The 25166-nt window shown below is 30.7% G+C and overlaps 1 protein-coding gene and 2 long non-coding RNA genes across 12 annotated transcripts; 2 read left to right on the plus strand and 1 right to left on the minus strand.

The window, feature by feature from the left end:
* Window positions 1-969: 969 nt before the first annotated feature.
* Window positions 970-1378, plus strand: LOC141526272 (uncharacterized). The gene is made up of 2 exons (XR_012479001.1): window positions 970-1108; window positions 1194-1378. It is a non-coding gene; the product is annotated as an uncharacterized LOC141526272 (long non-coding RNA).
* Window positions 1142-19269, minus strand: LOC141526271 (uncharacterized). Of its 7 annotated transcripts, XM_074241181.1 has the most exons (10): window positions 18269-18848; window positions 18047-18117; window positions 17727-17948; window positions 16300-16478; window positions 12567-12751; window positions 9923-10161; window positions 9561-9839; window positions 4000-4336; window positions 1483-1789; window positions 1142-1403 (listed from the first exon to the last, which is right to left on the minus strand). In XM_074241181.1, the coding sequence occupies exons 4-10, from the start codon at window positions 16459-16461 to the stop codon at window positions 1194-1196; spliced, it is 1719 nt and encodes a 572-aa protein (XP_074097282.1). In that variant the 5' UTR covers window positions 16462-16478; window positions 17727-17948; window positions 18047-18117; window positions 18269-18848; the 3' UTR covers window positions 1142-1193. The 7 variants fall into 7 exon arrangements, with proteins under 7 accessions (XP_074097282.1, XP_074097288.1, XP_074097285.1 ...); XM_074241187.1 differs by lacking the exons at window positions 17727-17948; window positions 18047-18117; window positions 18269-18848 and adding an exon at window positions 19173-19269; XM_074241184.1 differs by lacking the exons at window positions 17727-17948; window positions 18047-18117 and having other exon boundaries at window positions 18611-18848.
* Window positions 19270-19897: 628 nt separating this feature from the next.
* LOC141526171 (uncharacterized) lies at window positions 19898-24224 on the plus strand. 4 transcript variants are annotated; one of them, XR_012478992.1, is made up of 6 exons: window positions 19898-20145; window positions 20250-20777; window positions 20890-21029; window positions 21239-21362; window positions 21472-21574; window positions 21668-24224. It is a non-coding gene; the product is annotated as an uncharacterized LOC141526171 (long non-coding RNA). The 4 variants fall into 4 exon arrangements; XR_012478990.1 differs by having other exon boundaries at window positions 21239-21351; XR_012478991.1 differs by having other exon boundaries at window positions 21239-21272.
* Window positions 24225-25166: the final 942 nt, after the last annotated feature.

Here is a 25166-nt window from a genome sequence, read left to right on the forward strand (position 1 = left end):
ATATTATTTTAGTTTGAGCACATTAAACTCATTATAATTAACAAACGGCTAAAAGTAAAATTGAGCGTACATATAGTTTTTTTTTTAGAGCGATCTAACTTTCACGTTGTCGACATAATAATTTGATCAAACGAGGTCGTGTTGTGGTTTTTTCAAGATAACAGCCAATAAACTGTACAGAAATAATACTCAGTACAGAGAATGGACCGGTTCGATAATACAACCGGCAGTCAGAGGTCTCTTGAGCCTCCGATCATCATTACTGAGGTCAATTCAAATAATTATTAAAACAACTTAATAATCATTTTAGTACTGAGTTCGCTCATTATTTATATTATAATAAAAATTATTATTATTAATATTATTGTTATCGTATAATTATTATTATTTATTACTTATAACTTACGACTAAATTATTATGATTATTGTCATTAGTGAGATTTCTCTCAGTACAGTACAACAATTAAAAAATACAACATTACGTACAGAGATAAAGTATTATAATAATAATAATAATAATAATAATAATAATAATACCAACCATAATTATTGTTATTATTATTATCATTAATAAAAGTACAACACAACATATTCATAAATCCAAGATGCCGGTTTTAAAGGATACGAAACACTTTTGTTGAATAAAAAGTGCGGCTGTCCAGCGAGGCTGGATATAGATCTCTCTCATTATCTTTCCTCTCCGCAATGCCAAGTACAAATATAAATATAAATTATTTATACTATAACTTTATTTACTTAATTATATTTTCACTTGATCTAATGTAGAGCCGGGGTTAATCGAGCGGCCTACGTAAAAAACAACAACAAAATACAGAGTAAAATAATTAATAACACGATTTAACAACGTCTTGGTTGGCGACAGGTCATTTAAACGCCCGCATGCCTCGCGCGTTTTTAATAATAAAAATATTAACTCGTTGGCGAAAAGGAAAGAGAAAAGATCACTGATGGAAGCGTACACCGTACAGCCAATATCATTAATGTATGTATATGACAGGCATTGGAATATAAGATAATGATAACGATGCATCAACGGTCAACGATATACCAGTTAATTAAATATTTCATTAATCCATTAATCAACAAGGTATATATAAATATAAATATAAACACATCTATATCTATATATAAAGTGTTGTATTAATTATTATTAATATTATTTTTTTTTCTAGTTAATAAGGATCAAGTGCTGCAAGGCCAAGTCTAGGTGGCTCGGCGTAACTGTGACGGTATCTGCCAGGCGTCGGTAAAATTTCAAAACTCTGTCTCGAGTTTTCTCTATCAAGATATCTGTCATGTTTTGGAATGTCCTGATAAGCCATCGGTCTTATTCTTGCCTTTTCACGCATCAGATCACGTGAGTGTCGCTCTCGAGATTCTCTCTACAAATAACAAAAAAATCATTAGTTACTTTTATCTTTTCAGAAAGAAAAAAAAATTTTGATGGATTTTAAATTTTACCTCTCGATCAATTACATGTCGAATGTCTTTCTGTTCGACTCTACCGCTGGAAGAATTGTCGTAAAAACTCCTGGGTCTTGGTCGAGACGAAGACAGTTCTATTTCCGCTAGATGGTCGACTGATGAATAGTTTTGTACTCTTGTTCGTGGCTTGTTCCTGTAGTCATTACGATCGCGGTCTTTTTCGCGGTCCAAGTTCGGATTACTACGCCTTACTAAGTAATCATGGTGAACAGGAGCTGATTGAGATGTACTTGACATTACATGTCGGGTTCGCTCTTCGTGAAGTTGACGCGATTGTTCCAACCTGGTTTAAAAAAATTAATTTAATTAGTTAATGTTGTTATTTCAATAATGTTATAATTAAAAATTATAAAAATTTTTTAATAAAAAAAAACTACATAATTTTTTTTATTAAAAACAAACTTTATATAATTTTTTAATAAAAAAAAAATTTATATAATTTTTTAATAAAAAAAAAATTTTATATAATTTTTTTAAATAATTTTATTACAGTGAAAGTAGAAAATTTTTTAATTCAATAATAATTAAAAAAAAAATATATATATATATATGTACAGAGTTTCTGTTTATATTTTATTGTATAAAATTTTTTTTCTTATCATAATTAAGATTTCTTAAAAACCGCGAGAAGCAACAGGTGATTGAACGAGCAACAGGTATTAATAATTGAATGAACATAATTTATTTAAAAACTAAAACCAGTCTCCCTTTCTAGGCATAAACTTTCAAGACTTTACGTGTAGCACAAAAAGCGAGTAAAGATTTACATCAAAATACTAGAGTCAAGGTAATAGAGGCTTTGGGATCCAGTCCAGTGAAACTGTTTAAGTTAATCCAGTTGGTAAAGATAAATGCGGTCTTTTACTTTAGATTTATAAGTTAAAATCAAGACAATTCCTCTGGAGCTGAGCTTAGAAAGTGCTAGCGGAGATTGTAAAACTAAATAAATGAAAACAGTTAGTTGATGTTGATCTATTAAAAAAAAAACTATCTCTCTATTTAATGAAATAACAGAGTACGAGGTACGAGGTACAGTAGCAAGGCAACCTTAATCTATCGCTTATGTTACCCGAATGATTAACCACACTCACGATTAGATTGTGTAGTAAGAAATTAGCATTTAAATCAAGATATACAGGAAGACCATATAATAAGGAACTGGACTAGACTGCGTATCAAACTTAAAAGACATTAAGAGCTCCAGAGCAGCATGCTCGTAATGGCAACCTTGGGCTGCCATTTACTAGATTAATGTCGCCTTATTAAGTATCGTACTATCGTGGCGTGGCGAGCAGCTATTGTGTCGGTTGTCGTATATTTATATCACATGCTACTTAAAAACAAAAAATAGTACTAATATTTTTATTGTACCAGGACGTTATTTGAACACGCGACTGGGTAGCATGCACACACACCAGCAATTATTTTCGCTGCGCAACGGGTTAAAAAAAAAAACAAGTTCCTTACCCTCGTTGCTATTCGTCAGATCGTTAAAACTAACTCCGTTTTTTAACCGTTAGATCCCAATTTTATTACAGTAATCAAAATCACATAAGCCAAATTACTGGTGTTGTATTTAAATACCGTCTCTAATGATTAGATTACACTGCTGTGAGATAAAATAATAACATTCATCTAACAACTAACTAACAACACAGATTCTTTGATATTTATTTGTTCTGCATATATTAACTGCGATATTTATCTTGGACATTCAGGACACGTCAATGCCTTTTATCATCATTGTTAAATTTATTATTATTTTTATTTATAGAACTTTATTTGTTTTCTTCTTTTAATTCTTGAGTTTTATTTTGTCATATTAAAGTTAGCTGGCTCTTAAACTTCTGTCTTGTCCGCGATAAGTAGCTAAAGTGCGTGAAATGAATTACGAATGCGCATTATAATTATTTTGTATAATACTTAAGTTAGCCGACGTTTTTGATTTTTTTTCATTTGTTGAATTATAATTAAAAAATATTTTTAAAAAATTGCACTTATAGTTTTTCAAAAATGAAATTTTTTAATAAAAAAAAGTTCTAAATTTTTTGAATGTCTGCTAACTTAATTTTTTTTTTACCACTTGTTTAGATATTAATAACTTTTACTTAAAATTGTTGAAGAAATATAAAATTAGTATTATAAAAAAACCTTCCAGAAAATTATTTAATTATTTAAATAGATTTAATAAAAATATATTTCACCATATATTTTTTTAATTAATTAATTTAAACAAAGCTATATTTTTCTGTATATAATTATTAATTACTCTTTTATTACTACTTGTTTAGATAATAATAAAGTCCGCTTAAAATATAATTTCTTAAGTTCCAGCTCATTATATCTTCTCAATCTTTTTTTTTTACCTTTCTTGTAATTACAGACTAATTATTTATCTTATTGTTTCGTTGTTTAAAAATAACGAGGATTTAATTTGAGCTGAAAGAAGAAAGAATAATAAAATAATTACCGCGTGAAAAAATAGGAACTCACTTGTGCTTTCCGCGATTCTCGCTGGATTCTCTGGGCCTGACGACCGCTGGCCTTGCGTTATTCTCTCGTTCCATGGCCTTGAACATCTCCTTGGCGTCCTGAAATCTTTCCCGAGGGCTGGTAACCTCGACGGGATCTACTTTGGGCTGATACTGAGGACTCGGAGATCGTTGTCTCAATTCAGGCGCTCGTCGGACTCTATTTGAGCTGTTTGGCGATAACGCGCGGGTAAGTCCGATTGATCTCTCCGGACTCCGGTTTACTCGCGGTAGAGCTACGTTTGAGTTTTGATCTGCCAGATACTCGGTGTCCTCATTAGCTCCACCCCAGTCTTCATCTGAAGAAATATAAATAAATAAATTAATTTAATAATTGGACTATTTCTAGATAAAATCAATGATTTCTTATTTTATTTTTTTTTCCCTGATATTTGTGAATAATTTTGCATTGATGATTTAAACCTAAGATATGACATCACAAGTTGTTATTTTAATTATTATTCTTTCTCTCGTTACCTCGAAATTAAAAATAATATCGTCGTAACGTAAACCCGTTAGCAGCCGAAGGAAAAAAAAAAAAAAAGAAAAAAAAATACAAGGTGAGATAAAACATTTAGGATCTTAAATTAACAACAAAACAACAAATGCCTCAAGCGGTTAATAAATGAGTGGATATATAAATTGTGATAGCGTCGAGATTAAGGATTTAATACCAAAAATACCAGGAATGTAATTTAAACTTTTATAAAATTCTATATTAATGTACATCTTAAATTTTTAAATTAAATTGAAATGGATAATAATTTTTTACCACAATAATCTTCAATTTAAATTCTGGAAGAAATACTGAAGATACACAGAAAGAAAGAAAGTCTTGAGTCAAGCGTAAATTTTCTTAAATTAAGAAAATCTTAAAGAAGATTGAAAATTTCTTGAACGAAGTTAAATTTTTTTAAGCCAAGAAATTTGTTTTTTCTGTGTACAAAAAAAAAAAATAAATATTTTCAATAGAAAATTAAATTAAATTTCTTATTAATTGAAATTCTTTATTGGGTTAAACATAAAAACCCACAAATAATAAAAAACATCAACCAGCTGGTTTAGATAAGTAATTTAATTATTCCTAAACGTTGACAGAATAATAAAATTTCTAATAAAATTCAAGTAGTGTACGACTATTTTGTTTACAGACGAGAACAGAAGATGGAAAAGACACGAGAGTTGAGACTTGAGACATTAAATCTTGAGCTTTGATCAAGGAGAGTCTTTAAGCCATCGGGGATCGGGCAGAGGTAAAGGAGTGTTGCTGATATACAAGGAGGCCATGAGGTTTCAAGTAAATACCAACGAGCCAACCACACGCTAAGAGATTCAAAGAGATATTGGAATAAGAGGAGTACAGTGTGCCCTCTCCTCTCCTCTCATCTGTTGATCTCTTCGCCTCACGGGTTTTAGCTTTTACTTATATTATTTTCACGAGCGCACCATCCAAGCTCAGTTGCCCAGGTACTGTGTACTGAATAGTGGGTAGTGGGTAGTGGGTACTGGGTCGAGTAGAGCACACGATTGAGATTCGAATAAGCGGCTCCTCAGTCTTCAGTGTTTTATCCAGGAAGAAGAAACAACCTATAGCATACCAAGTCCAAGTATGCCTGGGGCTGTGGGCCGAGAATGCGGAACCTTCTCACGCCGTGAGGACACTCATGTTGATCACACACAAATTTACGATCCTGGTGTATGGTACTGGCCTCCTATCGGTTCTGCACCTCAGCATTAACCGATACCACCAGTGCAAAGCCAACCAAAGAAGAAATACATAGAGTTAAGTCAGAGTATGGTAACTAGCTGACAAGTAGACTGCTCAATGACCCTTGTATACCCAGGCACGATTGTCTTCAGCCACACTTGCTCATGATCACCTCAGGAATACTAAACTATCCAAGTTTCAACACACCACACACCACACAGCAAACCTGAAATAAAAAACAATTTTTTATTTTATTACTCTTGCGTTTTGGCGAAATTCTGTTCCATTTGAGTCGTAACACTTTCTCTACATTCCAGTAAATTTATTTAAATTTAAAATAGAAAATAATCGAGATAAAAATACCTACCTGGAATTTATATTTTCATGGCTAATACTTCACTTAAAGTATTAAAGTAACCTTCTCATTTCATTTATATTTAAGTATTACGGACGAAGAGTTACTCTTAGTAATTCAACTTTGTTTTCTCTTTTCACTCAATCACCGATTGTTCATGGAGAAACACACCTCAGATATCTTTTAACAAAGCTAAGAAGAATATAAAAAAAAAAAAAAAAAAAAAAAAAACAGTAAAGCTACACAGAGTTTTTTTTTACGGGCATCGACATCGACATCAATATAATAATAAATAACGTTTTTAAGTTCAACCTCTACATAATGCAGATGTATATTTATATTCTTCTGAAGAAAAAGTACCGGAGCTAATGCTTTGATATTGAGTTAGACTTTTCCTTTTCGACACATCATCGTATGTCGCGTGGTCGTTGATAATCTAAACTCTGGTAGTTTTTTTGTTTTTGGTCACCTCAATCTGAAATTATAAATAAATTTTAAGTAAAAAAAGACCTTGAAATTCTCGAGTTGAAGCAATGAATCCTCGAACTTTTTATTATATATACTTACCTTGTAATTCAATAATTGTTTCTGTACTGAGTTACACAAGTCCAAATGAAAGATTATTGTTTATTCAAGGTGTTTTTCGTTACCTAATATGACTCATTAATCTTTTGGTAATTCAAAATTATTTCTTCCTCAATTTTAATGCAATCCATCAGGAGCAGGCATTTGAAACAAAAAAAGCGATAAGATAAATAACTTGGCCCGCAGAAGCAAGTTTTTCCTCGTGATAATTCAATCGACATGTGATAGAGTGAACGGAAGTTACGCAAATGTATATATAATATATAACATGAAGCTATGTGTATTTATGTATCGCGAATGGCGGAGGTAATATATAAAACAAAGTATGCCATAGCATGTGCTCGGGAAATAACCGGCATTCAAAGTAAGCCAGCTTACGTTAGCCCAGCAACGTACACCTGAGCCTTGGGTCCCGGCGTTGTGCGAGCATTAAACCGAAGCGCGACTTACGGGGACACGAGCTGCAGAATAAGAGGAGGAACCTACACCAGCTACCTGTCGCGAGTACGACGTCCTAACGGGACTCTCTACGGCATCAGGTGCCCGGCAAAATGTATGAGCACACACTCATAGAGCTCTCACTTAAACCTTCTTCAATGCACTTGCCAATTTAAAACTTTGTATTCTTCTTTTTGGTCTTATTCTTCTTCTTCAGTGAGAAGAATATCAGCTTCAAGTCGCCAAATCAGAACTTTAATCAGCATCGACGTATCGAAGATTCATCCTTGCCATTCAGCCGCTCTTCAGTTTAAAATTCTTTACTCATCATCATAATCGGTATCAACAATACATGTGGGTCAGTGGCCCATTAAAAATCGCGTGACCGCGATGACTGAGTGAGATCGTTTGGGTTTTACATATCATCAGCAATTCTCTATCTCCTCTATACAATTCATAAACATAAATAATAATAAAGTATATTATTATTGTTAACAATTATCTAGCGCAGTTTAATTATTTTTATTTATTTCTTCTTTTATAAATTTTTTTATCTTGATTTTTTATATCTCCACATACAGTAAAAAATTTTGTGTTAAAAATTTTTATGTTAAATATTTAACACTTTTTTGTGTTAATTTAACACAATAAATATTAAATCAAAACAAAAAAGTGTTAAATATTTAACATAAACATTTTTCACAATATATTCTGATATAAATAAATAAATTAATATTATTCTCATATAATTTTTCTCTTATTTACTATATTAATTTTTTATGTATAATGCCGATCGACGTATGGTATAAATAAATAAATAAATAGATTTTTTTTGGCTATTAGAAGACTGTTCTGCAAAAAATTAAATAAATATTACATCAGATTATCATACTGAAGTTATTACCTACAATTAGTCTTATAGTTTATAATCCACTGATATACATTTAACTTACGACTGGTGGTTGAGTATGGGTTAGTTGGTCTCAGACGTCATACATTATTAAAAATGTTCCGTGAGCTGTAAAGAACCAAGGGGAGAATAATTAAACTCCATACACACCAGTGGTTAACGTATAAACTTACTGTATCCTAATTTATCCAGCGTAACACCATCAGTGAACTCACTCTCTATTTATCTGAATCCCTTTCATTTCTCGTAGCCGACGAACGCAAGCGCCGTGAAATATCTTTAAACTTGTTGTTATTAATCTTGCTTTTGTTATTGTCATTTATCCTTTTATTATTCAGTGGTTAATTACGTAAGGTGTCGGAATCATAGTCGGAGTAAAGAGTTTAAATAACATATTTTTATTCTTCTTGGTACATCTTAAACCAAAACGTTATAAACTGCTATTAATCTTAAAACCGGAGTAAATTAACTTTAAATTACAGTGCCTGGGTCGGTGATGGTCTGAGCTCATTTGCAGTGTTTATGCGACACTGATTAAAATCGAAGGCACGTAATTTAGTTATTTTACTTTCTGGTAACTTATTATTATTTTATTTAGCTTTTCGGCTTTCATTATTCTCTTTAAACATAATTTAATGTTTAAAAAGTCACCGTATATCCATCCTCTCAACTGGGTTAACGGGCCAGGTTTCTATACATAATGTACACACGCCAGAAAGATTCAAGCCCAATATGCCGTGCTATTCATTGTGTTATTTTATGCTATCTGCTTACAGCTCAATGTAAACGTGTTATAAACACATGTACGCTTAACAATAAACACCCAGCAAATATGTTGTGTGGACAGAAACTTATCTTCATCTATGTTAACCTGTTCTTCAAGTAGAAAGTGTTCAAATTCCTTATCCAGCATACGCCCCTCACACTGTCCAGCAAAATTGGATCCGCTTTTTTTCGCCTAAAAGTTTTTAAATTTATCTGAATAAATAAAAGCAACTAGACTTACCTGTCTGGTTCTTGGGCCAAAATTAGAAATTGCCAATTTTTTTCACACTTAACAGCGTCGTAAAAATTCAAATTTATTTCCCACATCAGCCACACTTATGTTTTAATTCGAGAATTATCTTTACTTAGAAAGTGTGTTTAAGTTTCTTGTCTGGTATACTATCACTAAAACCCAAAATCTTGGGACATTAAATTAACGCTATTTTTTTAGATTTCACGCATTATTAATTCAGTTTTATCTTATCTGAAGGTCAACTTGGTGCGTATAAAATAGAGATTTAAATAAAAAATTTGTTAAAAAAAAAAAAAAAAGACGGGGATAGAGTACCGTTAAATTGATTATACTTGGCTATATACTAATATGTAAGTATAATATTGTATGTAGGTAGAATAATATTTGAGGATTTAAATAAATAGTAAATAAAATAAAATAAAATAGTTGATAAGAGGTGATGTAGGATGCAAGATGATGAATGCGATAATTATCGAGATTGTATTATTTAAGGCAGGTGAATAACTTACCAGAAGAAGTATCTCGGGAGGGCCTAGAAGGTCGTGGACCCAGAGGATGATGAGGTTGATATGGAGGCGGAGTAGCTGCACTGTCCGAGCCGATACCACTGCTGGCAGCGCTCCGTGTTCCGCCTCTCTCGATCGCCGTGTTACCACCCACGATCGTTTGATTGAGACAACGTCGGAATTCGATACCTGCGAGATTTCCACGGTGTCTGTGCACTGTGTCGTAGTCCCGGGGTGGTAATAATATTGGTCCTACATCATTGTCACCTGAATTACCTCTACCTTAATTAAAAAAAAAAATTTTTTATTATTTTAAATAATAAAAGAAATTAATTTATTCTCCAGTTTGTTGGTGTAATAAATACCTAATTTAGCTCTTAATTCAGCGGCCAGTGACTCATAAATAGTTGCCGTCTGAACAGGAATATGCCGGTTTTCTCCACTGCCTTCAGATGATTCAGATTCTCTTGTACTACGACCATCACTTCCTATATTACTTCGCATTCTATTCTCAGATCCATTTAGTTTTGTAGAATTGTCGGAATTTGAAGCAAGGGCTTTTAATTGTCCGCCTAGAAGTTCTGCTGTTTCTACAGAATCACATCTACGCATTTTTAAATAAATAAATAAAACATTAATAATTTTTAAAATTTTAAAATTTTAAATTAATTAATTTCGTTTTTTTTTTAATTTTTTTATTTTTTTATTTGATAACATTAAAAATAAGAATATTTTTTTTTATAAAATAAATTATACAATTTAACTGAAAAAAATTAGTATAATTAAATAATGAATTTTGTTAAATTACACTGTACTTTCTTAAATATTGACATTTTTAAAGATATAAGCTCATCCCGATGTTATATTCATCAAGAGCTTTCATTTAAGTACCCACATGCATTTTTGATATATTTTTCATATATACATATATATATATATATATATATATATATATATATATATATATATATATATATATATATAAATATATAAAATATATAAAAAATTGATATAGGTACTCAAATGAAAGCTCTTGATGAGTGTAACATCGGGATGAGCTTATATCTTTAAAAATATCAATATTTCACAAGATACAGGGTCATTTCTTAATAATGTGTCTAGAAATAAAAAATTTTTGAATGCAGCCTCAATATCTATCATAATAAATTGACTATTGGTAAAAATGATATGAAACCATGAAAAGGCACAACTCCAGGTCTAAACTTATTAATATAGATAATAATTAAATAATAATAATAATATAAAATCAACTTGCACTAGTTTTTAGATTAAATAAAAGAACGGTGTTAATAACACGGAATTAAGAATTTTTTTAGTTACGGATCTTTAAACATACAGGTCAATTGTGCGGTAATAATCGTTATGAAAATTACCAAATAACATAAATAAAATAACTATACAGGTGAATAGAAGAATTAATACAATAAATAAGTAACCAACGGGTTTAAATAAGATTGTAAACCGTGAATGGAGTAATTCGCACACTGCCGACGCAATTTCCTCGTTTTAAATAGACATACATCGTAATATGTGAGTTGTAAGCGGTCCAAGTTAGTATCAAGATGTATGAGTGTAAACACACGACACACTACATTGTAAATGTTACATTACAGTCTTATATCTCGTTAACTGGTAGTTTAATAAAATTTAAAGCCACAAGGACTGATGTACAGAGTGTGAGAAATAACGCGACTTAAAACTTATAGAGCTTGCGAGCATGATAATGCGGTGATGTTGATATTCAGCTATGTAACGCTGGAAGCCAGAAGTTATTGAAATTGCGATTAGATGATACGTTCTATAAGTCTCTCCGGCACCATTGGCATCACCATCAACATCAACAGCCACTGGAACACGGCGGATGGATGAAACACCGTTATAAATCGTGAAAATCGTTAATTAACAACGTAGGCGAGGTCGTATAACGAGCACTAGGATAATGCGCAACATATTTAATATCTGAGAGATGGAGAACTGAATGGCCTTCATTTGTATAACATTGACGGGCACATGCACGCTGCTAAAGAGTTGAGATAACAGCGGAAAGTAATGTTAAATATTAACTATAAAAGGTTCTGGTTATACTCTCATGGATTTTATATTTCTTCACGGCTATTCGGAAATTAAGTCGCGGTTTATTATTCTTAAATTGGTCTTAAGTAATGAAAATTAGCCGAGATGAAGGATCAAGCCGATTCTCGGTACACGCTCGAGCCTATCTTTTTATTTTTTACGGCAAACAATAATCATTTAATAATACCTATTATTATTTTTATTTAAACTTCTTCAGTTTATGTGCAGATTATTTTTCTAGATTCTTCGAGAAGACTATTCCCGATTTTACTGCTTCTGAGATATGTAAAGCAAAAAATCGGGAACGAATAAATAAAACATCGAAACACTTGTCTTCATTGTTTTGTATTATACTCTAAGCTGGATATTTTTTATATACAATAGTGTCCTGAGTTACTCAATTCCTCTGACGTCTAATTAATTCTGTGTTACTCTATTCTCAGTGCCATTGTATTCCCATGTGTTACACTCTGGCTTACCATTTATATCCTGTCCTACTCAATTTTTTATTCTATTTTATTTTATTCAATTATTGAGTCTTTATACTGTGGGTACGCTTATAAATATTTAAGCACATCTGAATTTTCCGATAATTTTAATTTTTTGATTCTTCTTATTTAAATTTTTGGTAAAAAAAAATTATTGATGATTTTTTTTGATTTCTAAAATTTTCTCAAAAATAGAAAATATTTTTTTTTTAATAATAATTTTTTTTTATCAAATTACTTAAAAAAAAAAAAAAAAAATTCCTTAATTATATTTTTTTATTTAAAAAAAAAAAAATAGAAAATTTTTTTTTCTCATCTGCCCAATTATTATTTAAAAAAAAAAAAAAAAAAACCTCAAAATACCAAAGCAAGCAGAATGACTTAATCATTCTGGCCTGTCGGTGTAAATAAAAGAATAAGTACAAACCTATAGGCGTGAACGTGAACAGGATTGTTAGTAGCTGGATTGGGAAGAAGAAGAGTAGCAGCAACAACGTCCTCCCGTTGTACAGCTGCAAGAACAGCGTGACCTGGCACAAGATGTTTTACAGCAGACCTCGACGACATACCTGGATGTACTGTCTGAATGATTTTAAGGCCTTTGCTGCTGACCTGTTGGCACAACAATTGTCCATAAGTTAGTGCGATTAATAAATACTAATTCATTTATATTAAATTATCATCATCACAACATTATTATATTATTATAACTTACAACCCATACATTCATGTGCATTCTTACCAAGTCATGGTACGTATTAATTTTATCTATTCATCGTGATTTAAGTGTGTAAGTATCACACGGCACATAATAGAGCTCGGATACAAACGATTATTTTCTCATTCATTGCACACTTGGCTTTAACGCCGGCCTGTAAGTATGTACAGTGGTATATAATAAATATATAATAAAATATATGTATGTAAGCAAGTTTGAGAAGCATAGGATAGGATCTTGGATCTATAAGTAATATTAGTCGAGATCGAACTGCTGCTATCATCCAATAATAATCAATCGGTAGGCGGTTTATAACGTAGGCACGAACAGAAACGCTCATCCGCGATCTTTAATTCGCATATTTCTCAATAATAATTTTTCTTCTTAAATATATTTTAAAACTCTTGTATTACATTGTAAAAGCATCGAACTGACTGTATAGTCAGTACTGTGTCGTAATTCACCGATACAAAGACGGTGTGCTATATATAAAAGCAATTCGTGACCGATGATGGGCTCAGTACACCTAACCGACCTGCTACACAGATAGACCAGCGACTCATTGTGCGCGCAAGCGTCATCGGCATCACCGTTATCTCCAACCAATGACTTATATCCCGGAAGCTACGAGTTTTCACAGCGGTGATCGGGGTTATTGGCATTAGAATACTTTGGAGAAAGGAAAAATCAAATAAAAATCTTGAATCTTTTAAATAATCTTATAAATAATAACGCAAACCAGCTATTCAGCTATTTTTAATTCTAAAGATCACCGGGAAGAAAACAAAGCCTCAGGAAGAAAGAGATTGATTATTAACTTAATCCACTGGCTCTAACTATCTACAATAGAAACGCGGTTCTCATCATCATCATTTAGTTAGATCTTTCATCGAATAAATATAAATGCGACATGTCCATAGACTTTGTCTATAAAGACAAAGATCTCGTCACCTCTCTCTTCCTTGTATGTAGTTGGAAAATATAACAAACAGCAGCCACTACACCAGCAATAGATAATCATCCATCTAAACTTTCTCGAATAACGACGTTCCTCACTCCAGCATTGTCGTTCTATTCCTTTTTCTCGGTCTTACTGCTGGATAATATGCAATTACAATTACGCAATTACGTAGACCATTATAAACATTTACATCCAGCTCCAAGGATTCAAGTTGCCATATAATGATAATAATAATAATCTGTACCAGAGAGCCGAGACGATTTTGCCATCAGATTGCGGAAAGCTATTCTCTGGATTCTAAACCGTAGACAAGTCTGATCTATTACTCTATAGTTTCCTTTTTTAGATTATATGCGTGTACCTTGATACCTTGATACCATCCTGTCTACTTTCTAGGTGTGCTTTGCTCGCTGGGTTGTTAAATATATTTCATTAATAATTGTTTCATTTTTTTTTAGACCCTAAAAACAAAAAATTTTTAAAAATCAACATCAATTTATTGATAATTTTATTTTAACCAGTTGTAAATTATTTCAAGTCCCAGTAACTGAACTTGAGAGTGATCTAAAGACGATCTGGAGTGTAAATCCTCAAAGTTTATGGATACTTAAGCATGCGTGCAGTTTACCTTGGTGATTACGTTGATCGACGACTCGAGGAGAAATTATAATGTAATTCAATCAAGCTATTGCTTTCTTTCTTGCAATCTTCTTGTCAACTTAGCCACGCATTTCTCTTTTCTTTTTAATCCAGGTCTATATTTGTCTTGGACTTTTCGCAAGTCTCTATCATTCATATAATAATACTATTGCTACTATTATTGTGTGTGTGTGTGTGTGTGTGTGTGTGTGTGTGTGTGTGTGTGTGTGGGTGTGTGTGTGTGTGATTGTTTTGGTATTTCGTTGGGGATTCCCACGAACGTAATCAACCCTTATCTGATGTGAGAGTGCAAATAAATAGATGAATTAGCAAATAATCAGGTGACACAATCGGTTGGCGAAAGTTCTGTCATTCCGACTTCCTTCACCTGTCCGTTAACTTTGACGGCGTTTATCTAGTTGATAGCCAATAGGTGTTAGCAGCTATTAGCAATAAAAATAATAATACTAATGATAATGATAATAATATTGATGGAAGTAATGAGTAAGGAGTTATTATGCCGTGTCAGTCACATTGTGCTTTCGAATTACACTTGGCATGCACATGTGCTCATAAATGCTTGCTTTATACACATTGACACTCAGAAATGTACTTGCTCCTACACGATATTGCTCTAAAGAGATTTACTGCACTGTAAACGCGGTCGTAGCTGAAGCAATTCGCTTAAATCGGGCCACTATCTCCTTTTCCAGATTCCAATGCTCGCTCGCTCGTTCTCCACCAAGCTATTTTCTTGCACGTGCATAACTTTATTTTATAACTCACACAATACTTATTAATGGACACTGCTTGTGTGTATTAAGACAGAGCCAGCAATAAACTTGTTGATGAATTTTTATTTTCAGTCAGTTTATAAATTGCACTAACAATTTCTCCTTTCACCGCTGATGAATCCTTCCTATGACTAATAAAAATTTATTTTAATCCTTTATTTTATTTTATTTATTGTTTAATTCTCGTCACACTAGACAACCTAATTTTTATAAATTAAATTTACCGCCATTACCTACATTTTATACTTTCGGATTAAAGGATTAGTTTCTGAGAATGAGAGTGAGACAAATATATTTTTCACGATTTGTTAAGTCGAGAAAGGACGAGCGACCACGGTGATGCTGACACTGATGGAATTCATGGGTAATTATGACATACTAAGAATAACTATTTTTTTTTTTAAGACTTGTAATTCAGTAGCAATTTTATTCCTCATTTTTATAGTGCCCTGTTTTTTTTAGAAGATTAAATAAATATTGAAGATATTTTTTTTTTTAATTAAATTTTGTAACAGTAAAAAAATAAATTATTATGTTAAATTTTTTTATTTTTTTAACAAATAATAAATTATTTAAAAAAAATTGTTTTTTATTTCTTCACGAGGAATTTTTTTTTATTACTTATAGGATTTTTTTTTAATTTTTAGGATTTTTGGAAAAAATTATTTGACAAAAAAAAATTTCACGTGAAGAAATAAAAAAAAAAAACTATAAATTGAAATTAAAAAAAAATTTTTTTTTAGAACAAATTTATTTATTGAATAAAATTTAAATATGGTGAAATGTTTGCCAATTTTAATGTAATTTAAAATTTTAGTTAAAAAAATTTACTGTCACTAATTTTAGCCCAAAGATAAGAAGAATCATTAATACGCTCGTATAATGCGTATTTTACTGTCAATATATTAATTTAAAATTATCCTGTTTGGGAGTAAAAAGGCATAACAATAAAAAAAACAGGTTCCTCGGCAGTACTAGCACCAGCAGCGTCACCACTGACGCAAAAATAGTAATACCCAAGTAGAGTCTTTCTCTTAGGATCTCTTACCTGCAGTGTGACCTTGAAAGGTTCTTGGAGTCTTTCACGCTCGAGAAGATATGCTATGGCACCTGGCATAGCATCCACGCCTTTGGCCTCCCTCGCTCCCAAATACCATACGTAGTATGAGCTTTTCTTGACATCTTTGCTACTGCGAAGCCTCAAGGCCATCGCTCAGCTGTAACAAACTAAATTCAGATATCATTGTACCATCAGTAATCTTCAATACCGAGCAGAGTTATCCAAGTTGATACCCCCTCATGCTACCGTGCAATTTGTTAATTCAGTACAAGGTCAATCAACCTCACTAACTATCATTCATATTTATTTTTATTCATTAATTATAATTTATTCTACTAAAAAATTAAATAATATATTGACAGATTGCTGAGGAATATTAATAAAATAAAATAAAGCGACTGAATTTCAACCGCAACCGGCTCCAAGTTCGTTGTTACGTAAAAGAGTTCATCAACACAGTGCACTTTAAAAGAAGAAAAAATTATTTTACAGTTTTAATATTTAATTACATTTTTTTTTCAGCTGTTTCATTTATTTTGGTAAATTTATTAAAATTGATATTATAATTACTACTTTATTCTTTAAAAAATTTATATTGCATTATTTTGATTTGATTATTTAAATATACATAACAACAGCATAATTTTCATTCAATTTAGATATTTAAATTATGTGATAAATGCATTGAGAAGATATGAGCTTCAATTGATCATAATTTAGCGGTAAGATGGATTGAATCTGACACCTTGATCTTGTATCTTCTCAAGACATTAATCAAGTAATACTCCCATTTATTTTAAATATTTTAAAAGAAGATTATAAAATTAAAAGTTATTCATTGGTAATAAATTAATTATGCAGTATTTGATATTTTTTTTTTTTAATAAATAATAACCAGTATTGGATTATGAAACGTTACCAAAATAGATGAAATAATTATGAGGCTGAAGTTAGCAGACATTTGAAAATTTTTAGATTTTTTTTTTTAAATAAATTAGGCATAGAAAAAATTATTTATAAAAATCTGATTTATAATTTTATAAAAGACATCTTACAAGTTTTTAGATTTTTATAAAAATTAAATTATTAAAAAATAAATTAAATAAAAAAAAATTATGTGGTAATTTAAAAAAAATATTTTTTTTTTTACAATAAAAATTAAAAAAATTGTGAGATGTCAGCTGATTTAAGTATCAAAACTTTAGTAGAGTATAAAATAATATTTTTTCTTCTTTTGAGTGCGCAAGTCGAAGATACTAATGTAGAGACTGTCGTACATGGTAAAGTAAGATAGTTTAGCTGTCAAAGTCCTAATCCGAGTGGATTGGAGTATGTTGAGTCTTTAGCCGCTGTCAGCAAAATAAAAGGTTGTTCTTGTATTTGTTAGAAGTAATGCACTTGACTACACGTAGTACCGGGGCTTTTATTTCCTCTTGAGGAGTATGTAGTGCAGGTAAGACGGTTGATTCTTAAAGCAAAAGCTGATCGTCCTGTGTAGCTTCGGGTACTTCGTGCATCACTCGACTTCCTCAATTACTTAGATACTTAAACCCGTTTCCACGTAATCCATCTCCTGCAAATCACCGGGTTCCCACTTGGCTCTGTGTGATGCTTCTTTTGTGAGCAGCAACACACCACTGAGAAGTATAGTACCGAGTGAAACCGACCAGATTATTGTTGTTACTTTCAACTAATTTACCTCAAAAATTACATCCCGGTTCTATTCGAAACTCACCAGTACAGTTTGTTGGGAAATTTCTCTGCTCAGATAAATTTCATCAAGACAACCCGGTAGATTGCTCTTCTCTGCTCGGAAGAATAAAAGTTTAAGTATAAGTATAAGGAAGAAGAGTATTATACCGAGAAGAAGATGAATAAAATAAAAGCAAGTTGAAGAAGCAAAATAACCAAAAGAAGAATAAGAAGAATAAGAAGTAGAAGTAAGCACGCAACTCACCTTAATGCCCGGAGAATGCGCGTCTCTCGTTCGTCTCTCGGGTAAATAATAATACGGTTTATGGTTGGCTCTAAACTTTAACTACGCAGTGAAAGAGTAACAGAGACAGTGAAGGATCCTGAAGAAAGCAACTAAACCATCACCCGATTGTGAATACTGCTACTACACTGCTACGACGTAGACGGATGTATAACAAAACGCTCAAGAAGAATATATAACAACTTGAATGACTCAGGAAAAGAAGAAGAAGATGAAGAACAGGTAGGAGTTTTAAGAATAAAAGTAAAGTAAGGAGATGAAGTAGTTGTATTTAATATTGTATTAAATTTTTTTAAAATCCACCTTGTTTAACACACTTGGATTCACTGACACGAATCTCTACTTGTATTATTTTAAATATCACCGGTTCATTGCACTTTATAGGTTAGCATTGTGTTATTTTAAAATAATCCAAAACATTATTGTTAACTTACTATTGTCGGAACTATTTATAAAATAATAACAATATTATTTATTATTATCATCACACAGAACTGGTAAAAGGTATTGAACACACGGCGTGTCAACTGCGCGGCGCGAAACACCGCAATGGACCAACCGACCGACGAACTTACGGCTGGATTGCCTGCCGTCCAGGAGAAGGGGCTGGTTGTGCAGACGAGCTGGAGAGGGACTGAGTTGCCGAGGAAAGGGAACCGAGAAGGACAGTTCGAGCTCAACGAGTTACACTCGAGTGGGGCAAGGGGACCTGAGAAACGTGAAACGAAGAGGAGAGTAAGCTCTTGCCACACCTTGCCATCAGCGTTGATACTCTTTACTTATATTAGAGAGTTTCTGATCAGGATCATTCAGGATGAGGTTTTGTCAATTTAGTTTTTTTATTATTAATTTAATTAGTAATTACTTCATTTTCAGATTGTAACTCGGAAGATGATGTAGGAGTTTTTTAAGTTACGCTGCAGTTGAAAGGGATTCTGCAAATTGTCAGAATGAACAGAAGTGTCCTGTCTTTGCTGAACTGGTTCCTAGCCTCCCTCGACAAGGGTTACTTGTTTGTTGTTGATCTTTGAATATTGAATCTGGTGATATTAAAATTATGATAGTTGAGCAAAATATTAACTTTTCTAACAGTTCTAAAAATTATTAAATATCTGCTAAATTAATTTTTAGTGTAATTAGGTGCGACAAGTTACTTAATAAGTTATCTTACATATATTTAAGATTTAAGACTTGTATTTTATTTTATTTTTATATCTGGAATTTTTTCGTAAAAATTTAGCTGTGATAAAAATCGAAAAAATTCACAGATGTCTGTTAATTTCAGTATCATTTAATTTAGATATTCATGTAATAAAATTGCATGTTTTTAATATTACAGTATAAAAATGTACTGAAGAATTTTAACCACTAAATTTTTATACTCATGAACATTTATGGTAAATTTTTTTTTAATTATTATTATTATAATTTGACACACTTTGGTAAACTCACAATAAAAGTTAATAATTTTATAAGCATATTTGTTAAAATACTTGTAAATTCAATCTAAAATGAATGTAAGTTAATTATTTTAGCCTGGTAATTTTTTTTTATACTTAATGTAATCCCATAAAAGTGGGATTAGAAAATTTAAATGTCATTGCCATTATTATAAATGATAGTGAGTTGAAATTGACATGTTATGACAGTAAAAGTAATTTCATTGTAAAAAAAAAAAAAAAAAAAATGTAAGACTATAGTTGTAATTATTTTTATATAAGAAGCGCAAAATTACAAAAACACACTTGTATCTCAAAGTGGTTAGCTTAACAAGTCGAGCTGGTACACATGTCGATGATCAGAAAATAATTTACAGCGGATGGACCACCTGTAAAGAGGTGAGTTGCGCAAATTCCAATTGGAGTTTGTGAAAGTACTGGTTCATCGTCTTTTATAATATTATAAATACAAATAATACGTACACTCTTTCTCTTTCTTACAGGCATAATTCACAGCACGCAATCTACTTAAATAGAGCGACATTAATCTTGTCACTATTGACCTGTAACGCCTCTTAGCCGATGATTTATGCTGGCTGACTATTTTAGAACACCCTGGAATGACCGTCGTTTACTAACCAACACAATAAAGATGCTAATTTCTTTATTATATTACAGGGGATTAATTTATAACGGTCACTGCTGATGGTGATGATATAAAGATTTTTATTACCGCCATTAAAATAGTAACACGAGTTTGATGGTTTGATGTGAAGAAATAAATGCTCCAAGTTACAATCATCTCTCTAGAAGCCTTCAGATGTTCATCAAGCGCAAGGTGGTGAATTTTCTCGTGCATAAACTCAATTCAAATCATCAAGAGCCCTCATCGTAAACCGCTGATTTTGATGACGATAAAAACAGCTAGATGTGCATGTTATATCGCAGGAAGTCATAGTAATTCTATGAAGAAAAAAAAAAACATATAAAAATAAATAAATAGAAATAAATTGAGGGACATTGAACTTAAGGTAAGTTGCTATACATATTTTATTTATATTTATATTTACACTCATATTATATATTATACGTTTCCTTGTAATGTGCAATAGTATAAACATAAACCGTTTTTCGATATTACAGCTATTGCAGTCGAAGATAATGATGCATACTGATAGCTAATTAAAGCAACGGAGAAAACTGACAGATGATATTAACACACCGTCTATTATATCTTTCTCAAAGATGCCATTCCATATCCATGGACCCGGGATCACGTGCTCGTAAGTTCTTCCTATCCTTCTTACCTCTTATATTATTACCCGCTTGGAGCGCATGATATTATTATCACGTTGGTGAGTCTCGAAACATTCATTACAACACCACATTATATTATATTATTCGTAATTTATAAGGAATATTTTCTCATGAATAATATCCAATTATAAAACACTTATTTATTAACGTTAATTATTCATTTACTTTTTTTTAGGTGTCATTTCTAGCTCCAGATCTACTGGGTTAAGGTGTGAATGCATAATTAATCATAATCATAGATTAGTAGGGTGTCATGGACCGGCGAGTAAACATTTAAAACAATACAAGGTGCTATATCGGTCGGGTCATGACTCACTTTTCTTAGATTCATTTCATTATACCTTTTGTTACAAATTGTGAATTGTCTTGCTATGCGTGTGACTTACTGACTCGTATTTTGTTATGCAGATCAGCAGATATGCATAGTGTATAAATATGTATCAACAAAAACAAGCTCGACTAGACGAAGAAATTATTTTAATGCATTAGATTATCTTGTGCTTTATTGCAAGTAATCAATATTTTTTTTATTAAAAAAAAAAAATTATCTGCGATCAATTTTAAAGACTAAATTTTTTTAATTTTATCTCTTTATTTTATTTAGGCTTTGCAACCGCAAGAAGCTGAGGATCGTAAATACATCTGATGGGCTTAGTTGATTTAATATACTGCGCAGCCTCCTGTTGTGGATTTCTCAACATAAGCTACTGAGGAACGAATCCTTGATGGTGGGATTTTGATAACAAAATGTCAACGAAAGAAATAAAAATAACGATTATTTATCCAAGTGATTCCATAATCACGTGCTACTGTCTTAAAAATCACCAGCTTGCGGGAATGAAAGTTTATCGAAGAATTATCGTTAAATATTTTTTAACTTATTCTTTAGATATCGCTGGGAAAAAAATGATCAGGTAGTTGAGCGATGATAGACTGATTAAGTAGTTTAAAGAAAGATTACGCTGTCATAAACAATCTAAAAGATTAATTAGGCTTTAGATGAATGTGTTTTGACATAAATGCTTGTATTTAAAAAAAAGTTATGACGAGAAGGATAAAAAGCGATGACTTTAAGACAAATGGTGGAAGTTGTTTTGTTGAGGTAATAATAAAAATATATGAGAATAAAAATGCAAATATATTTAACAACTTTAATACAAGTATTGCAACGATGCGATGCGTACAAAGTTGCTCGTGTCTGCTTTTAAGATTCCACTTCATCCGGTATGATTTAGCGCTGAGGATGACTTTTTGTCATGGGTACTATATATACACTAATAATACATATTTATATAAATATATTGTGTGTGTGTGTGTGTGTGTGTGTGTGTGCTCACACGAATGTGAAAAAGCATGTAGAAAGTTTCATCATGATGTAATGGCAAGATGTATATATAAGAATTAATGTACAAAATAAAATGTGTACAGCATTACAGGGCTATCATAAATGATGTCTGGTTCTTGTATAACATTAGATGTAATATAAAGAGCATGAAGAAAGAAGAAGAAGATTATTATTATAGCACACACAAAGAGTAATCGAACATATCGAACTACTGAGACTTTTTGCGCGGCTAATAAATTATAATAATTATTCAACTGTTACGATTATTTATTAGCTCAAAAAAATATCGGAATAAATAACTTAAGTCATGGAATATTTTTTTTTTAAATTATAAGACGATTTATATTACTTGTATGTTACAATTTAAGTCTGAAATTTATTTAACTTAGACTTACATTATTATTAAACTATTTATTTATTTATTTATTTGAAAGCCAATTGGCGTTATAAAACAAATAATAAATTTTTAAATTCTGAATTTTTGGCGCGAAAATTGCACCGAAAAAAATTTACTTGGCGATGCCGAGAAAAATTTAAATAATTAAAAAAAAAAAAGTTAATAGTGTTATTAATAATATTGTAAAATATGTTTAAAACTATATTCGATACTGATGAAAAATAATTTACTCTTAGAATTTTAAAAGAATAAAATTTAAATAAAATTTCGTTTAGCAAAGAAAGCAAAAAAAAATATTTCATGGGTGAATTGCTTACAGCAATAAAATAAAAGAAAAAGTAAAAATATACAGTATCGGATTCTCTTGATCCTGTTCACGTCTGCTTTGTCAATGCATTATGTATATCGGAATAGTTATACATGCTGTGAGTGAAAAAGAATGAGAATAATAAGAATATAAAAATGAAAATAAACAAAAACGATGAACCTTCTTGTCAATACACCACGCCTTGATCAAAAACGATTTCACATCAAGAATTTAATAATAAATATTGTAAAAAAAAAAAAAAAAGTAAAAATTGAATGTGGAAATTAATAGACTGATAATTATCTTATTTAATAATCGAAAGTATTGGTATGGTTGATGTGTGTATTTATTTATCATCGCGTTTGATAGCAGGAAATATCAATTAGAAATTTTTCACTCGAGTGTCAAAGCAATCGGATGACCGAGATATTGAATTTCACCGTAGAAATTTCCCAAGAGTGAGTTAAGGAATTTTAATTATAGGTTTTTGTCCCAGAATTATTATTACTGGGAACTCTCTCAAACTCAAATAACACTTAAGCCAGCCTTGAGATCATAAAGGTCTCGATCAATAGATTATTTTATCAGAAGTAATTTACGATTAACAATAAAAATAATTAATCATCATTAAACACCAAAGCTTACTTAGACAAAATAATAAATTTTGATTTTAATTGCACATTTTATTCAATAAAAGAGATGTGTTGATTCTCAGTGTCAATGCATTGAGTCATTCATCAGAATTTCATTACTCAGCTTCGAGATTGGCTAAATAACAAGCCCAAGATCTCAACAGATATATCTTAACTAAAAAAAAAAAAAAAAAAAAAAAAAAAAAAAAACAGCTAAATAATATAAAAATAAAATAAACCCTCGGGCTACTGACGTGCCATAAACCATTACATGTGAGGAGGAAAGCATTACGCCTACGTACTATCCATCTCTTCTTTTATTTACATTTATTTACTTCTCTTGCGTTTGCATCCACACATCTATTATCTGTGCAGCGCAATGGAACGGTATACACATACAATGAAATTTTTTTTTAAATACTATGCAATTAAATTCTTTGAGGGATTAACAATTTGTTTATTAACTTCTAATAAAATAGAAATGACAGTCTAGCTGACAATAGAACTTAATTTTTAATATTTGAGTTTAGAATTTTTTTTATTGACAAAGTAATTTAAAAAAAATTTTCATCTGTAAAAAATTTGAAAAAATAAAAATTCAATTTTAAAAAAATATTTTTTATAGTTGTAATTTAATAAATAAAAATTTTAAATCATTTTATAATCTCTAAATTATTTTAAAAAAATTTTAATAAAAAAATTCCACTCCTAAAAATTAAAAAAATTTTAAAAAGCTAATTTATTAAGAATGTATTTTTTTTTATAAATAATTTATAATAATAATCATTAAAATTGTCAGATGTCTGTTTTTAGTGTCACAATTTAAAATAAAAAATAAAATATCAATGATTATTAAATATTCAAAAAAATTTAGTAAATTGTCTGATTATGTAATATTACATAAAAGTATAACTGTTGAATAAGGAAAACAAAAAAAAGTGTATAATATTCACCTTCTAATTTACATACTGAATAATATAACAACATTTATCCTAGTTAGGTAGAAAATAACTACGTACTTTGGGTTAAATAAAGTGTTAAAGAGCACTTGCTGGGAGCGTCGACATATCATGTTATAGAACCATGAATAAAATGACAATAAGAAAGTTGGCATATTTTATGTATGACATTTTACAATTATGCTAGAATAAAAATAGAGTCGATTTATTGTATTTATAATATAATATAATGAGATATGTATTATAATTTCATTAATATATTATAAACTATTAATATCGATTACCGATTATTAATAAAATAATTTATTATTGATACCTTGATTTAATGCGTGGATGTTTTTATGAAAGAGTTAAAAGAGTCTTCTTTACATAAAAATTAAGTAAACCGACATTTAAAAATTTTTAGAATTTTTTTTATTAAAAAAAAAAAAAATAAAAAAAAATTTTGATTTTTAAAAAACTT

The sequence above is a fragment of the Cotesia typhae genome, unplaced genomic scaffold (genome assembly GCF_013202065.1).
Source record: "Cotesia typhae breed Kobodo isofemale line unplaced genomic scaffold, CoteBio_Ctyphae contig_33, whole genome shotgun sequence".
NCBI classification, from domain to species: domain Eukaryota; kingdom Metazoa; phylum Arthropoda; class Insecta; order Hymenoptera; family Braconidae; genus Cotesia; species Cotesia typhae.

Bases quoted from the DNA above. Each gene is read 5' to 3' on its own strand.
- LOC141526271 (XM_074241187.1), bottom strand. From the start codon at position 16,461: ATGGCCTTGAGGCTTCGCAGTAGCAAAGATGTCAAGAAAAGCTCATAC. The intron at 12,752-16,299 runs GTAAGAGATCCT...TTGTGCCAACAG, and splicing joins CTTTCAAGGTCACACTGCAG to GTCAGCAGCAAAGGCCTTAA. The intron at 4,337-9,560 runs GTAAGTTATTCA...ATATTTCTTCAG, and splicing joins CTCCCGAGATACTTCTTCTG to ATGAAGACTGGGGTGGAGCT.